General features: G+C 52.8%; 3 protein-coding genes across 3 annotated transcripts; 1 reads left to right on the plus strand and 2 right to left on the minus strand.

Moving 5' to 3' along the window:
- The first annotated feature begins 34 nt into the window (after positions 1 to 34).
- CSUI_009486 (peroxiredoxin 6) lies at positions 35 to 3,795 on the plus strand. Its single transcript, XM_068069602.1, has 4 exons — positions 35 to 1,006; positions 1,761 to 1,887; positions 2,367 to 2,624; positions 3,295 to 3,795. Exons 1-4 carry the CDS (start codon positions 894 to 896, stop codon positions 3,469 to 3,471), a joined length of 675 nt encoding a protein of 224 aa, XP_067918420.1. The 5' UTR covers positions 35 to 893; the 3' UTR covers positions 3,472 to 3,795.
- A 1,075-nt stretch (positions 3,796 to 4,870) lies between these two features.
- On the minus strand, positions 4,871 to 10,720 carry CSUI_009487 (zinc finger (ccch type) motif-containing protein). Its single transcript, XM_068069603.1, has one exon. It carries the CDS (start codon positions 7,095 to 7,097, stop codon positions 5,226 to 5,228), a length of 1,872 nt encoding a protein of 623 aa, XP_067918421.1. The 5' UTR covers positions 7,098 to 10,720; the 3' UTR covers positions 4,871 to 5,225.
- Positions 10,721 to 11,566: 846 nt separating this feature from the next.
- Positions 11,567 to 15,061, minus strand: CSUI_009488 (armadillo interacting protein). The gene has a single exon (XM_068069604.1). The coding sequence runs from the start codon at positions 14,940 to 14,942 to the stop codon at positions 13,617 to 13,619; it is 1,326 nt and encodes a 441-aa protein (XP_067918422.1). The 5' UTR covers positions 14,943 to 15,061; the 3' UTR covers positions 11,567 to 13,616.

Raw genomic sequence — 15,061 nt, forward strand, 5'->3', positions numbered from 1 at the left:
CAGTAGCGACGCGGCAGCACACTGGCCACAGTTGGAACTCCTCACGAATTTTGTCACATCAAAGAAAACCTAGTGGAAGCTACATAGAGAAGAAAGGAGTTTGTCCACAGACGAGAGGCAGTCCTACCAGGATGTGTTTCTCCGACACACGAACTACGAATAGCCAAGTCGGGGTTCAGAAGAAGTAGGGTAATGGCAGCTACTGAAGCAGGCGTATCCTTGTAGCACAGATCTAGCGGAGGTTCATCAGCAGTTAGGGTCGCGATCCCGGAGTTCTAGCGTTGATAATCCCCTCAGCACAAAATGCAAGGCTCTCACACTTGCCCCTTCAGAAGACTCTTCTGCACTACGCGCATCTGCTAGCCGTGCGTGCTCAATGCGCTCTTGAGGCACTCTCCTATCCGAAGCACAGAGCAGTCGTCCGTCTTCGAGGGAGCGCGTCGAGCAGGCAATGTCTTTCTGTAAGAGCAGGTACGCCCCCACCCTATGTCCCAACTGAAAAAGCAGTGCTACGGTTCGGCCTTGTGCAGTGTGTTGCCCGAGTACACGTCTCACAGAAGTGGACGGCCTGCGAGACACTCATTCTGGGTCCTCGGTCCCATGTGCTTGTTAACCGTGTTCTTCCGGTTACAGTGTTGGGATTGGGGGAGAGCTGAGAGTGTGTTCTTTTTCCGGTTGCGTCTCTATGTCCGTTGTTACGCACAGAACGCAGGCGGAAGTGTGTGTGAAGACGGTGTGCCGCCTAGTAGCGAGGTGGGATGATGTGGGGAGTGACGGCATTCCAGCACGATCGCTCGGGATTTTCCGTCTTTTCTTCTTTTTTTTGCATCCCGTTCCACGACTGTATTCTCGCTTTCTTTTGACTCCCGTCAACCTTCTTGGATGAGTACACAATGTTGCATCTCGGGAGTGTTTTCCCCGACATTCAGGCGGCGGCTTCGGGGCTGCCGGGTGATAAAATTAGTCTTTATAGTTTCTTAGGAGATGGCTGGGGTCTCTTGATGAGGTGAGCACATTCGGTTACCACGTACCGGTTTCAGTCATTATTTTCTGTTTCTCTTCCTTCCCTATATAGGGGGTGTCCTCAGTTTCTTTTTTCCTTAAGATGGGCAGGGCTGTCGGGGGCCCGCATAGAGGCAGTGTAACTTTCCAGCCGGACTGCCTCTTGTTCCAAATGAAAAACACGAGGTAGACGTGACTCCAGTATAAACGCAGTAGTACTTGTGTTAGCTATAGAGATCTGAAGCCCCGCTAAAGGAGAGGGGACTTCGGAATTCGTTTCAGCGCTCCCCCAGGGAAGCAGGCGTAGTTCAGCCATGCGCCCAAACTTCTTCGGAGTAGAAGAGCCTAACAGCCACTTCTTTCTTTTGGTATTTCTCCCCTTCATGTCAGTTTGTCATAAGAAGATGAAGGGCGCCCAGAGCAGTTTCTTTGCCGGGTGCAGAAACGTGAAACACGATGAAGCTCAGCAGGAGCCGCGTCCGTCTGTTTCATACCAGGCTGAACAGTAGGTGTGTGCAGGCCGACTCCCTTGGCCTTGCTCGCTTTTTCAGTGTCTCTTCTAGTAGCAGTGTAGGGACAGTAGACAAGCACAAGGCGGGGATATTAGAGTGCTTGGGGCTTTCCGTATTCGTGTCCATTCCGCTGGAAAGGGACTAGGCGGAGGTGCAGCGTCCGGCAATCTCGTTTTCAGCGAGCGTCAAGTGTGTTCCTTCCTTGTACAACGGAGGAAGGCTGAGGATTTTTGCTTTTTCCTTCAGTCATCCCAATGACTTCACCCCAGTATGTACGACAGAACTCTCCCAGGCCGCCAAGCTCGCTCAGGAATTCCAGAAGAGAAACTGCAAGTTGGTTGGCTTTTCGTGTAACGCTCTTGAATCTCATAAGGTATGAGGGGAGTCTCGAAGTGAGGTGTCTCACCCGAGCTTGTAGTAGTCTCAATACAGCCGTAGAAAAACAGTTACTGACCTAAGTATCAAAGTGCCGTGTAAGCGCACTGGCCCTTGTAATAACTACTACTACTGTGGAGAAGCAACCAAAAAGCAATGCGTGCCCACGCACGTTGTAGTAGAGAACGCAAGCAGTTACAATACACGGAAATATGAAAGACAGAAGAAATCTGTCTTTCGCCTCTCCGTGTGCTTGGATCAGCCCGCGCCCGGTTATATAAGCTCACGAAACAGCACAGAAACAGGCTGGAAGTACAAGTAGACTGCGCTTGCCGATAAAGAGGACAGGATGAGAAGTTGTTTTCATGCCGGCCCGTCAGGTGCATCGTCGGTACCCCCGTATACATGCTTCAAAGATTGTCCACAAGTGTACATCTTACAAGCGTTTTTCTTTCGTTTCTTCTTCAATTCTTTCAGGAATGGAGTAAAGATGTCATGAGCGTTGCACAACTTTCAGGCGACCTTCCCTTTCCTATCATCGCCGATCCGGAGAGAAAACTAGCTGCAGATCTAGGTATTATGGACCCCGATGAGAAGGACAAGGATGGACTTCCTCTCACATGTCGGGCTGTGGTTTTTATAGGGCCAAACAAACGGGTCAGGGCTCTGATACTTTACCCAGCTAATGTTGGTCGAAATTTCAGTGAAGTTCTTCGAGTTCTCGACGGTCTTCAGGTAAGCAGGTTTTGTCGTTCGTTACTCCGCCATTGTTCTCATCGAAGCAGCGGAGCGTAGAGCATTCGCGCTTAGAGCGGAGGTTCCTAAAGGCGCCCCCCCAGTTCACCTGGTCGATCATGTGTACCAACATAAAGCGTATGTATCGTATAATCTGGATGTATGTCGTGTTTTGCTCAGGTATGTATACTTGTATGCATGTATGTAGTGAAGAGTGAGTCTGTGTGCTTATTGATATGCTGGTCAGAATCACAGCCGAAGATGTAGCGAAAAAAAGACAGGCGTCATCCGGATACCATCTAACAGGCGTGTATTGCAAGCGTACTGGACTGAAGTGGCTTAAGGTGTGGTCGTGTATAATGAAATTATCTTGTATGTATGCTACTGTATACAGGAGTGCGGACACCTGTCATAAACAGTAGACAGTGGACAAAAGAATGGGTCGTGATCGTTGTTCATTGTTTTAAAACTGTGCACTCGAAGAAAGGCTGCGATCTCTAAGCTCTTCGTCTTTGTTCATGAGTGACAGAAGATCTGATAGAGAAAACGACTGTCTACATGACCTGCGAAGGTGACAGTTGGTTGAAGAATGTCGCAGTGGTCCGCTGTGATGGATCAGGTGGAAGTGATCTCAAGTTTCTGATGTTCGGTTTTTGCCTTCTCTTCTCAGCTTACAGATAAGTATCCTGTAGCAACGCCGGAGGGATGGAAGCCAGGTGACAAGGTGATGGTGCAACCGACACTGTCCGATGGTGAAGCAAGGGAGAAGCTGCCGAAGGGCTTTGAAACAAAGGCGTGTCCCTCAGGAAAAAATTACTTGAGATTTGCGCCCGATCCTGCAGCGTAACAAGGGGAGCCCGTGTAGTAGTAGTAGTAGTGAACAGGGCCAGACTACGGCTCCGCCGTGTATCTAGAAACGTCTTCCGGACTTCCCGTGTACCGTCCTTACTCAGGGTGTACACAGTCGAACGCACGGGGAATTTAGCAGTATAGATCGGATGAAGTCTGTGTACGTGTCCATATCCGTGGTGATTGCTTTTGTATGAACCAGTCACATCGGCCGGAAATCCCCGATGAGCACAGTCCTTTCCGTAAGTAGTCGATCTTGAACTTCAAAGGAGCAAAATCGAAAAAAACGCTTGTTTCAGTGTGAATTCCTTTGGAGATTCTCAGGGAAAGAAGGGTATGTTCTAATAGGTCGCTTCTTCAGTAGCGCAGTCAGTGGCGGTACTGTATGTACGATGAGCAGCCACGGGAACGAAGGGGAGGAGACAGGAACAGATATCTGATCAGGGAATAGGCAAAGAACACATTCGGAGGTGCGTCGTAAGAGAATGGCCTGGAAGACCAAAAGCCAGGAACACTGCCTGCAGGCAGAGGGGCATGGGCTGAGTTGACACACACAACAGCTCTTATAGAACTAATGAGATCGATGTTCACGCGCAGAAAGACTACTAGCCAACGGCGAGCGCATTATCCGGCCCCCAACATCTTCCTCAGGACTACGGATTTCCCGGCACAGCCAAGGTGCCAGGTTTATTGTTCATCACGCGGAAAAACGAAGACGACATACGCCGTCAGAAAAGAAAGTGTCCTCTACGGCAGCTGCCACCCGAATCGTTTCAATAGTCTCTCGGTGGGTCTGAAGCGACGCTGCGAGGAATGCTTTTCCCAGCCTGGTTGACGCGATGCCGCCCATGCCAGTTGTATGTATTCCGGACGCGGTACCGGATGCTGTAACAGAGTAGCAGGAATCCCAACAGGGAGTAAACACCTTACGCTCTTCCTCTTGATCTCCAGTATAGCGAGCGCGCTAGCGCTCCATCTCAAAAAAAAAGCTCCTGAATTGTGTTCGATAGTTCGACTGGATGTGACGGATCGATTTGGAGCTACAGGATCTTCACGACTACCGGCGCTACCGTCAGTTGCCATGTGGAAGCGCAGGAGGGGTAACCCCTAGCCAGTCGGCCTTTCGCAGCCCCACTATATACAGTAGGGTATACACGGGCTGCTTTCCCACTATGTCAGGTGCACCAGAGCCGTGGCTGAAGAGGGTTTCAAAGCGCCACGTAACTATAGGGAACTCTTCGAACGCCCCTTCACTTTTTGCATAGCTCGTCACCGTGGCACGAGTTATCCCACCCTCCTCCCCTTCCCGGCCCACAACCAACGGCGCCTGCCGGCTGGGTGGGAAGTTGCACCAGGGTATTAGGACGGGGAGAGCCGTCATATACTGACGGCTGATCTTGTCACGATTGGTTTGTCTTCTTAAAAAAAAGGGCAATGGACGTTCGCAATGACGACGACGAATTGAGAAACAATCACGGGACAACACTGACCGAACGTTCTCATGATCTTTGCTGGCCCTTACTACTTCGCAATTGATTGATTAACATCTCATCTCACTTGCTAGTCCGCACCTTCCATATTGAATCAGTACGATGACTGTCTTAGCAGATAGAATAAACGTATATGCGCCTGTCATTGTTGAGTTTTAATATACCAGCTCCTGTCACTGTCGCCTGTCTCGTCAACGTCCACTTTTGAGTGAGGTTAGCGAGTACTGGCTACTAACTACATCGACAAGTGTGTTGTGTGTTCTCAATCTTCGTAGAACAGCGGTGCAGCTGCGTTCAACTCCTCGGTGGACGCAGCGAAGTGCATCAGGGGTATCGGCATGATACTCATAACAGTATTACTGCCGGCACGTGGAGCGCCAGCAAAATAAAAACCCGGGTGCGCACCCGAGGGCAGAAGCGCCGTTGCGGGGAGAGCCGTTCCTTGATGGCCTCCCAGCATCAGAGCATGATGCGCGGGCTGCTGCTGCCCTCCTCCTCCCGCTATAGCAGGAGGTGGTGGTGCAATAAGTCCAAAGGCTGTAGGCAAACAACCTGGTGCCACTGCGCCCGGGTGATGATGGTGGTGATGGGCCCCCGCTGCGGCAGCACCTGGAGCGATCAAAGTACCAACTGCTGGACCTCCGACACCTGGAGCCAAGAGCGCGCCGGCTGCTTGAGGATGAGGATGGGGCGGCCCTACGACTACCCCTTGCTGTTGAGGCGGCGACGCCTGGATGCCTGGTGGCCAATACGGTGGTGGAGCCACAGCTGCTGTCGGAGGAGGAGTCTGCCCCGATGGCAGTCGTACAGCTGCAAGGGGTTGTACTCCCGTCATGACACCTGTACCTACCATGCCACCTGAAGCAGCAGAGACACCACCACCTGCTGCCGACGGAATCTCTGCTGCTGCTACAGGAACAGGAGTTTCGCTCCCCACAGGCCTGCCAGCTGCCACACCCGACGGTTGCCTACTGTTATGTCCCGTCGCGTCGGCTGCTGCTGCATCCTCCACGCTTACTCCTGTTTGAAAGTCTCCTCCGCCTTTCAGGGCAGGTGTCGGGCCACCCATAGGAGCAGGCATGACTGCTCCTGGAGAATTCATAACAAGAGCCGGCACGGCTCCCTGCTGAAAATGTAAAGCCCCAGGAGCAAGAGCAGCAGCAGCCGTTGGAGACAGACCGTGATGGCCTAGCTGCACGGCAGCAGAGTGGTGATGATGGGCAGCCACTGCATTTTGTTGTCCTAGAGTAACCACGCGTGGAACTCCGTCGGAGACGACACCAGAGCTCGCATCCCCCCCGGCAGTCCCCCCATCTGCTTTCAAAGCATTTGCGAACAGCTTTTCACTTCCAGTGGTGCACACACATCTTGCAAGTTGACCTTTGTGTAAGGTCTCGGTGTTCGCAACGCCGGCAACTTGCCGCACGGGTAGGGGAATCGGTAGAGCCGCCGGTGAGAGTCCAACTCCATCTTCTCGAGGTCCAAGCGTACTAGAAGGAATATCTCCAGGCTGACTATGTAATAACAGAAGACCAGCCGTGGAAGCCGGGTCAAGCATCAGCGCAACTGGACCTCCTACCCCTGGACCACCAAGAGGCGTGCTCACAGATGACGCCATGGGATCGATCCCAAGTCCAGGATGAGATGCTGACACCGTTGACTTGCCACTAGTCGGTGTTCCAACACATGAAGGGGCGGACGCCACGGCCGGAGAACCGACGCTGCTGTTCCTAATGCCCGCCTGCTGCATTAAAGCAGCACTCAACGCCTCTTCTTCCGAATGTGCATACCGACATGCTTCGCCTTTGTAGCATCCGTTCTTCCTAGTGAGATAAGGACACAGCCGCCGCTTTCCCGGCCCCAATACAAAACTTGCTCCACCTACTTGGTTACACGACGTGTTGACACTCCCCCCACCCACCCCTCCATGAGCAGGGGATGCCCGTGAAGTCGTCTCCCCTGCCGTAGTCTCTCCCGGTAAAGAGTTTCCAGGTGCACCTCCACCGCTGCTAATACTACCCCCGTTGCCCCTAGGCCGTACCTGCGACGCACTACCAGCAGAGGGGGAAGTACCCTCCCCACTGCCCGGAGCACGCAGATGCTGTAGCGATGGTCTCTCCACTCCCGACTGCATAGCCTGCGACGTGCCGTTCCGACTATTCGCCCCTAGAGGTGTGTTCCCCACAGCGCCCGCATCCGACAACTGGCTTCGGCTCTCTTGGCTTGACGCCCGCAACCCCTGGCCATGATGAGAATTCGTAAACCCAGATCCACCGTTGTGCTTTCCTCGATGATGCTGCTGATGATGAGCTCTTTGACCACCCCCTCCGCTAACAACGCCCCCCCCTCCTCCCCCGTTATTATCACCTCCACGGGAGTTCCACACATTGTTACCTGTCTGCGATCTCTCACCGCCTGTTTGAGATAGTCCCGTACGCGTTGCCGTGCCGATAAGACCCTCTCCACGTCCTGACGAACCAGCAGACTCGCCTCCTGGGCCTCTTCGGCGTTGCCCCCCCTCCCTGACGTTGTGTGCCTCGATTGTTTGGAGGCGGCGGTCCCAGGTAGCCTGTCGGACGCTCCTTCAGAGACCCGCCGGATCCGTCTGCCCCCGAAAACTCCACCTTCTGACTACCCCCTCCCCCGACATCCGTATTCTCCACCTCGCTATCTGTCTGGTAATACAGACCCTCCTGTTGGCGTGAATGGTTACTATTACTGCTGTTAGTATTACTGGTGCTTACCAGGTTTGAGTTCGGTGACCGGCGTATTCCTGAAGGTTCTTGATTGCCTCCACCACCACCACCCCCCCCGCTACCGTTACTACTATTACTACCCATATGATTCTGCCTTCCCCACGTCCCTCCACTGCTGCGTACCGAACCCTGAGGAGGATTTCTCAACTCATGTCCTGAATGTGCCCAGCTACACTGGTCACCATGTGTACACCTTTTAAGAGGGTACCACGGGCATATCTTCGTTTTGTATAGCTTCTGATGAGAGCTCCCCGATGCCCCCCCCCCTCCCGCCTGTGAGCTATTATTGCCATTGAAGCCCGACGGTCCTCCTCCTCTCCACCGGGGATGAGGTCCGCTGGGGCGCTCGGGGAGTGACATCCGTTCGGTATTTTGGGCTGGAGGTCGTGGCGGTGGCCGCCCTGGGCCAGAGGGGAGGGGTGACGACGAGTTTGGCAACGAGGAAGAGCCGGAATTATTACTACCTCCTCGATGCTGCTGACCCCCGTTCCCTCCGCCCCCTCCCCCCCACGATCCAGCTTGCTGATGGTGCGGACCCCGGCCCATCCCCGGCTGATGATTCGCTTGTGAATTCTCTCCATATGCCCCGCCCCGGGCACCTTGTGCTCCCCCCCCGCCGCTACCTGGTCCGGCCGGCGGCCGACAACCTTGTCGTGAGAGGCCAGCGGTTCCTCCTCTTTTACTCCCACTGGTCAAACCGCCACTGCTGGGACCAGTCACTGCTGTTGCCCCATTGCCTCCTACGAGCTGCTGAAGTTGCATAAGAAGAGAAGACAAGGGTGCTCCTCCACCATTAGCGTATGTGTTCTCTGGAGAGGAGGGGGGAAGCGAAGGACCTACCAAGCACGGAGCGCCAACCGCTCCAGTGGGTCCCGGTACCGCAGCAGCCCCAGGCGACACGCTGCCTTCAGCAGAAGGCGCCCCGTACACCCCTATGGGAGGAGCAGCGTTACTTGGTCGAATACCGCGGGAAGACGCAGCGACAGCATCGTGACCTCCCCCTGCCGCCATGCACCCTCCGCTCCCCGCGTACGACGATGAACCTTGATAGCCCGAGGCCAAGGGATACACCCCTCCAATAACACCTTCCCCCCCAGCGGCGGCCTCAGTCCCCGCTGATTCCGACGCCGATGCTCCTGCAGGGAACGGCCCCATATGGAAGCGCGGGAGGCAACGGTACGTGACGACGGTCGTTACGAGTGAGAGACACGAATGCTGCTTATGGCCATGCTGCAGTGAATACAGGCGTTGTCCTTCACGCCTCAGCACCGCTGACGACCAGGCCGGAAAGATACCGCTACTGCTGCCGTCTATGAGGAGCGCACCTGAGACACCCGTTATAGCTCATGCCTTCCGGCCCTTCGCAAGATGCGAAAAGCGAACAGCCCCCCGGCTCAGAGACGCGTCACTATCACCTTCTGGTGACAACGGAAACGCGCTTCTCCGTGCCAGGACTCCGTGACATTTACAACGGATCGCACGGCAGAGATAGCCTACGCGATCCGAGGGATGTGGTCCTTTGCAATGCATACGAGTAAAACTAAAACGATTGACACACCGTTTCGATAGAGAGGTTGAATCAAGATGAGACAGTAACAGAGACGATACATGTAATCAATACTTACCAAGCCTTCCATCGGCACAAGAAGCGCCGATTCACAAAGGGAGGCCAAGAGCCACACAACCGCGGAGAGAACGCCTCGTAAACGCGCAGCCAGGTCAGGTCACAGACAAAATTTGACGGATACATGCACTTTATAAGTGATAACCATATTTGCAAAGTCCTTGTTCTATTACTGCAAGCCAGCAAAGAACGCTTCCGCCCTTAACGAGGCGGGTTGATGGTACTAGTAGGTTGGCCACTACTATTGCGGAGCAGCAGTACCGCCAGGGGGCTATTGACAAGCATCCAACAGAAACTATTTCGAGAACATCTGAATCCTAAACGGTCCTTGACAGAAAGAAAATACTACAGACAGAACACTATAGAAATTGACAGCCGTGTCCCGGAAACAGCTACTGGAAACAGCCGATCAGTTGCGACGTTCCTGTGCTGGATGAAGCACGCAGGCCGACAAAGCCTAGTACCAACCTGCTCTCTACGCATCAGCAGTTGCTGCCGGAGTCATTGGTGGTAACACTAAGCTATCAGCGGCGGGTACGTCAGGCACAGACTTGGGTCACGAAAACGAAACAAGAAAGATTCCTGCCTCCCACCCTCTTCAATTCAACAGGTCGGATATAGAACGGTAGTTTTCCAGGCTCTAGCGCAAAGAATGGCGTAGTGAGGGACTAGGCAGTCGCAACGAATGGACAGCCTCGATGGGGGAGGGACCGCCGCTAAGCAGCAGCAGCAGCAGCGCGCCGTGCAACCTGGCGACGGCGCACAGTAGCGTGGCCTATTCGTTGACTACCACAGTGAAAAAGAAGAAGAATTTCTGAAGAGTTTTTTGACTTCAAGAGCGGACTGTAGGAAACAAAAACATCAAACGGGGAACGCCACAAAAGGAGACACATGACCTGAAACGCGAAGCCTGCAGGTTTACCACTGCCCTGTAGTGCCACTGCCAGCACCCTACTCTCAGTGAAACTGCTGGGGCTGGGTCGCGGTAACCACGGCGCTGACTAATCTCGCTCCTCCCCCCTACTCCGCAGGGATCATCACCATCACCATCTGCACGTGTACCACATGTCGATGCGACCTAGCTGCTTGACCCAGGTGCCCGTGACGTTTCCCGGACCACTGCCAGCTACACTCGTGCCCTGGTGCAGCTGCACATTTCACACCTGATGTTATTGTTTGAGGAGGTCCGTACATTCCTGTAAGACAAGTATCCTGTTCTCCGGGTGAATGGCCGGAGCGCTACAGCGTATACCTGTAGCACATGGTAAGCCGCCTGCAAGCGGGGAGTTTATGCCACGCAATCAAAGCGCGGGATCAGTAGACATCGGTAGTTGGGCTTGGGCTGTTAAGAAAGTGATTCTGGTCCCGCGTCTCGACAGAACCCACTTGCAGCACCTCTGTGTGAGAACAATGGAACCGAAGGGGCTAGCCACAGGAACATGTTTGGCAGCGCGAAGTTCGGTTTTAAAAAGAGACCGCGCCGCGTGCGTGCAGACGCAGTAACTTCAAGCAAGCACTCTCGCAGCTCAAGGGTAGGAGTGTTTAACGCATCTGCTGTGCGCAAAAATGAAAGGCCAAACCGAGTGTCGCCAGGATTGTCTTGCAGGCTTCTCGGAGGACAAAAACGGTTCGCATGGCAAGTTTTTGAATCAGCTAGGTCCGGAGAAAGCTGCCAGCCGACCGCGGGCCGATGGTAGTTTGTGTTCTGCTTCACCGATGGAGCCCCACGTCGGTCCCTGGGCACTCACCAGTGACGCGAAGGAGCTCGCCAGAGACCACTCGAAAGACTAGTCACTCTGACTGGACACCCTGGCTGCTCTGCTACGCAGTGATACTGCAGATATAAACCATCTGATACCTCTCGCTAGCATTTATGCCTCATGCGTCAATTGTAGCGTACAGCTCGCAGGGAAAACTGACCGGTACTCCCCCCTCGCCGGAGACATCACCTCTGCACTGCGCTTTGACTGAGGTATTTGCGAAAGCACTTTGGCTATGCCTTCTTAAGCAGCGGGATCTCTTGGGACGGTAGCGTTGCCCGGGCTTTCCTCAAAAAGAATTGCGGATGCAAGCAACAAGAGGCTGACAATTTTCAGCCCTGACACCCCAAAAGGTTCTGGACACACCCGAAGACGATGTAGACCGCTGCCAGGACCCGTCTTTTTCTTAACAGAGGATATGACCTCGGTGCACTTCTCCTATGAACGGACACCTGCACGAAGCAGCCCCTCACAGAACGCCTAGAGCGCAATCACAACTTGGGACAGCTGGGTCGTGAAGCTTTCCTTCACAAGTTCTCGAACGGAGGTAAGACGAGAGAAAAAAAGCAAAGGGCAAAAGACGGGATAGCGGCGGGAAGGCACTTCCTCGAGTAGGGCGCGGATGGGTCGATGTTTCAGTAGTCACGAGGCTGCTAGGCTGCGGACCAGTCACGTGTCGGTTTCCCCTCACCCTCCTGGCTGTACCGTACACGGACTGACTGAAGAAAGAAAGATTAAGGCAGAAATGTCAATCATACGCTTCTAGCACTATGATACTTTTAACACAGACACGCACGGGATATCAGTTGTCCATAAGCGCGCGAGGGCTTCTTCCAGAACGATATGTTCCTCTTTCCCGCTGAGACACATCATTACCGCAGTCCGGACAAAATCGATTTGTCTTCCCACCTATAGATGAGGCCAGTGGTGAAAAGTCTTCACCTACAGCTGGCTACGCTTGGCCTTGGTTTCGTGACAGTCAGCGAATCCACCCCAATTCCACCATTCCCTCTATACAATTTCGCTCCAGATCCACTTGCAAAGACACCCTGTTGCTCTTGCCATCCCTTGACCATCATACGTACAGTTTCCAATTCTCAGGTACGAACAGACGCGCGCCCACCATCTACCACCTAGAAAATGAAGAACCAAGTCGAGAAGTTGAAACAAGTGCCTTTTTTTGTCGCACCTCTTGATAGAAACACAAACCACGCGGTACTTTTTCTAGACACCGTGGGCGCTCGAGTTAGTGTCCCCGAAGGACGACGAACGGCGGCTTCCCGGTGAAAACCTGCTGCACTAAAATACCACTGACCTGCCGGGAGTGCAACTGAGACAGAAGCGTGCATACACAGCTAAATCTAAACAGAGAAACACTGCACATGCCCTTGGTTTACATGTAGAGGGGAAGCTCTAACACCACGCTTGTATGACACTAGTCTCTCGATCGGTTACAACAGACCTTCCCGAAGAGCTAGCTGATGCCCCATGCAGTCTAGTTTCTGAGATGTTGTCAGGTCAGGGCGATTTTTAAAGACCGTCCTCATGGCACCGTCGCTCGAGTGTTCACGACAAATGGCAAGAACAGGGAACGACCCCAACTAGACTTACAACGATACACCGACGCGGAAATCGATGTGTATCACATCAGCAAATACTGATGTGCAGCTTTTTGTATACCTGAAAGAGCTGCCTGAGCATATCTGTTTCATCTTTACCTTCCCCCGTCCTGCTGATACAGATAGACCATAACCAGTCTCGACCTTCTTAACTCTTTACACCCACTCGCCCACAGACACCACTGCGGCGCGCTGTCCGCTCGCTTCAACAAGCTCTCCCTCCTTGTCTCTCGTTAGTGTGCCTTCTCTTCTTACAACGTTATTGCCGAAACTAGCCCGACCTGAGCCCTGTCATACCTATTTCGCTAACCCGCGAAGCTGAACTCAGACAGATAGAGTTCATTGTTGAGCAGGCGATGCTCGCTCTTTGTGCATGCAAAGATTGTGGTACTGTGTCTCCTATATCTCTCATTTTCTCTTTCCAAATACACCCTAATCATATTTCAGGGTACACCGCCGTGCGTGCACTCAGCTTTGTCATTGATTGAAGGATGTCGCGGAGGAGAAAAAAGGTAATGAGTTCATAATGTCTAGTACATGAAGATCTCTTGGCCTCACTGTTATCCCGCCTTCTCGTCGATTCCCTTGCGACAAATCTCTTAAGGGAGCCACACGAACCAATGCAAAGTCTCTGGAGAAACTCCTCAAGCTGGAACTTCACCATATGGAATACCGTACATACATACGCCTCACTACTACCTACCTCCTCCTCCCCTCCTCAGTCATGAGCAGCACAAGAGTCCGTGACTATCTTCATCCCCCTTCTTCCGTCTTCTTCGAAGAAAGAGTCTTAGTCTCTTGTTTTCTTCTTCCCGTCACCCACACCAGGTAGGTTCGCCTTCTTTAAGGGGAGAGCGCGGTATATTCTTTTGACTTCCCCGTACTGAAGATAATCTATCCAAACATAGGTCGCTCACTCTCAGGATCTCGTGGTGTCATTTCACCGGGTGTTAACAATGGGGTTTCATTGCCTTCAGGCTGTGCAGGTGGGACTCTATTCAACGTCTTATATTTACTTAACTTCTTTGTCACACCGGCACCCCCCCCTATCACACTTCCTCGTTTACTCCTTGACGCTTGTATTCCTGCTGCTTTCCCACTACTAGTACTACTACTACCACCTCGTCCCCCTCTATTAGATCCAACAGGAGGAGAGCGGCTGTTGTTCATGCCACAGACAATGTCACCGTGATCTAGCAGATCGTCCACTTGTCGAGAAGAAAGAGAGTCAGAGTGAAGTGGAGATAGAGATGACGAGTTCACATTCCTTGATGAGGAAGATCTTCTTCTTATCTTCTCCTCCACTCCATCCCTTTCAGCTCCATTCATACTAAGCGTTCCGGTAGAGTCTTTCTGTTGCTGGGCTGACTGAGCTTTCATTAATTGTCTACGTATTTCTCCTAATTCCTCTGACTGGGTGCTTGAAATCTCCCGCGCAGTCTTACTCTGTTGATGGTCCACAGAAGAGGGATCGGACGATGCCATTAAAGCTTGGCGACTCTCCTTCTCACCTTCATCATCTTCCTCTAGAGCATCAACATCTTTCCTCCTATCTTCTCCTTCGCCCCTGCTTCCCCCCTGGCAACTCCTACTACTGGGTCCTGAAGTCGACTGATCTTTGCAATGACTCTCCACCTCCTCGTCGTCGTCTTCTCCTTCCACACGATGAGCATCTTCATCCTCATCAGAGAAACTTGCGCCTGTACTTCGACTTCTGTTACTGCCTTTCTTCGTCTTCTTTAAACCACTCTCGGATCGCGTGACGGCAGAACCATCTAGGCGGATAGATCCCTTCGATTTTCTGCAAAGAGATCTCTCCTCCACCACATCTCCTTCTTCCTCCTTCCTCTTAACGTTCCCCCCATTCTTCGTATCATCTTCATCGTCACTATCATGGCTGGTGCTGCTGCTGCTGCTGTGATCGACATCATCTTCAAGTGAGTCTTTCTGTGTGACGGATCTCGCACTTCCAACCCTCTTAAGAATCGATTTCTTCTTACCTTCTCCAGATGCTGCTGAACTATCATCTATATAAACGACACTCCCTGCTTTACTTAACTTCTTTCTCAAGCCTCCCTTCAGCCCCCCCCCTCCCTCACCTCCCCCACCTTTGGGCCTATAGCTAGATGTCCGTTTGACAAGAGAACCTGATCCTCCTTCTAAACGCTTAATTCTTACTCGTCGTCGTGCAATCGATGGACGTCTTCGTGTATCTTTCATGAGAATCTTCCGCCATTCAGCACAAATCTGTTTGACAACCTTCCGATGAACTTCGACAAGTCTCTTCAGCTCTTCCGGTGAACGCTTGGTTCCCCCCCTGTCTCCTCGGGCCCCTTTAC

Source organism: Cystoisospora suis (genome assembly GCF_002600585.1).
Source record: "Cystoisospora suis strain Wien I chromosome Unknown contig_5687, whole genome shotgun sequence".
Classification (NCBI taxonomy): Eukaryota; Apicomplexa; class Conoidasida; order Eucoccidiorida; family Sarcocystidae; genus Cystoisospora; species Cystoisospora suis.

Excerpts from the sequence above, each read along its gene's own strand:
- CSUI_009486 (XM_068069602.1), top strand. The coding sequence starts at position 894 with ATGTTGCATCTCGGGAGTGTTTTCCCCGACATTCAGGCGGCGGCTTCG. Across the intron at positions 1,007-1,760 it reads GGCTGGGGTCTCTTGATGAG|TCATCCCAATGACTTCACCC; the intron begins GTGAGCACATTC and ends TTTTTCCTTCAG. Across the intron at positions 2,625-3,294 it reads GAGTTCTCGACGGTCTTCAG|CTTACAGATAAGTATCCTGT; the intron begins GTAAGCAGGTTT and ends TTCTCTTCTCAG.
- CSUI_009487 (XM_068069603.1), bottom strand. The coding sequence starts at position 7,097 with ATGCAGTCGGGAGTGGAGAGACCATCGCTACAGCATCTGCGTGCTCCG.
- CSUI_009488 (XM_068069604.1), bottom strand. The coding sequence starts at position 14,942 with ATGAAAGATACACGAAGACGTCCATCGATTGCACGACGACGAGTAAGA.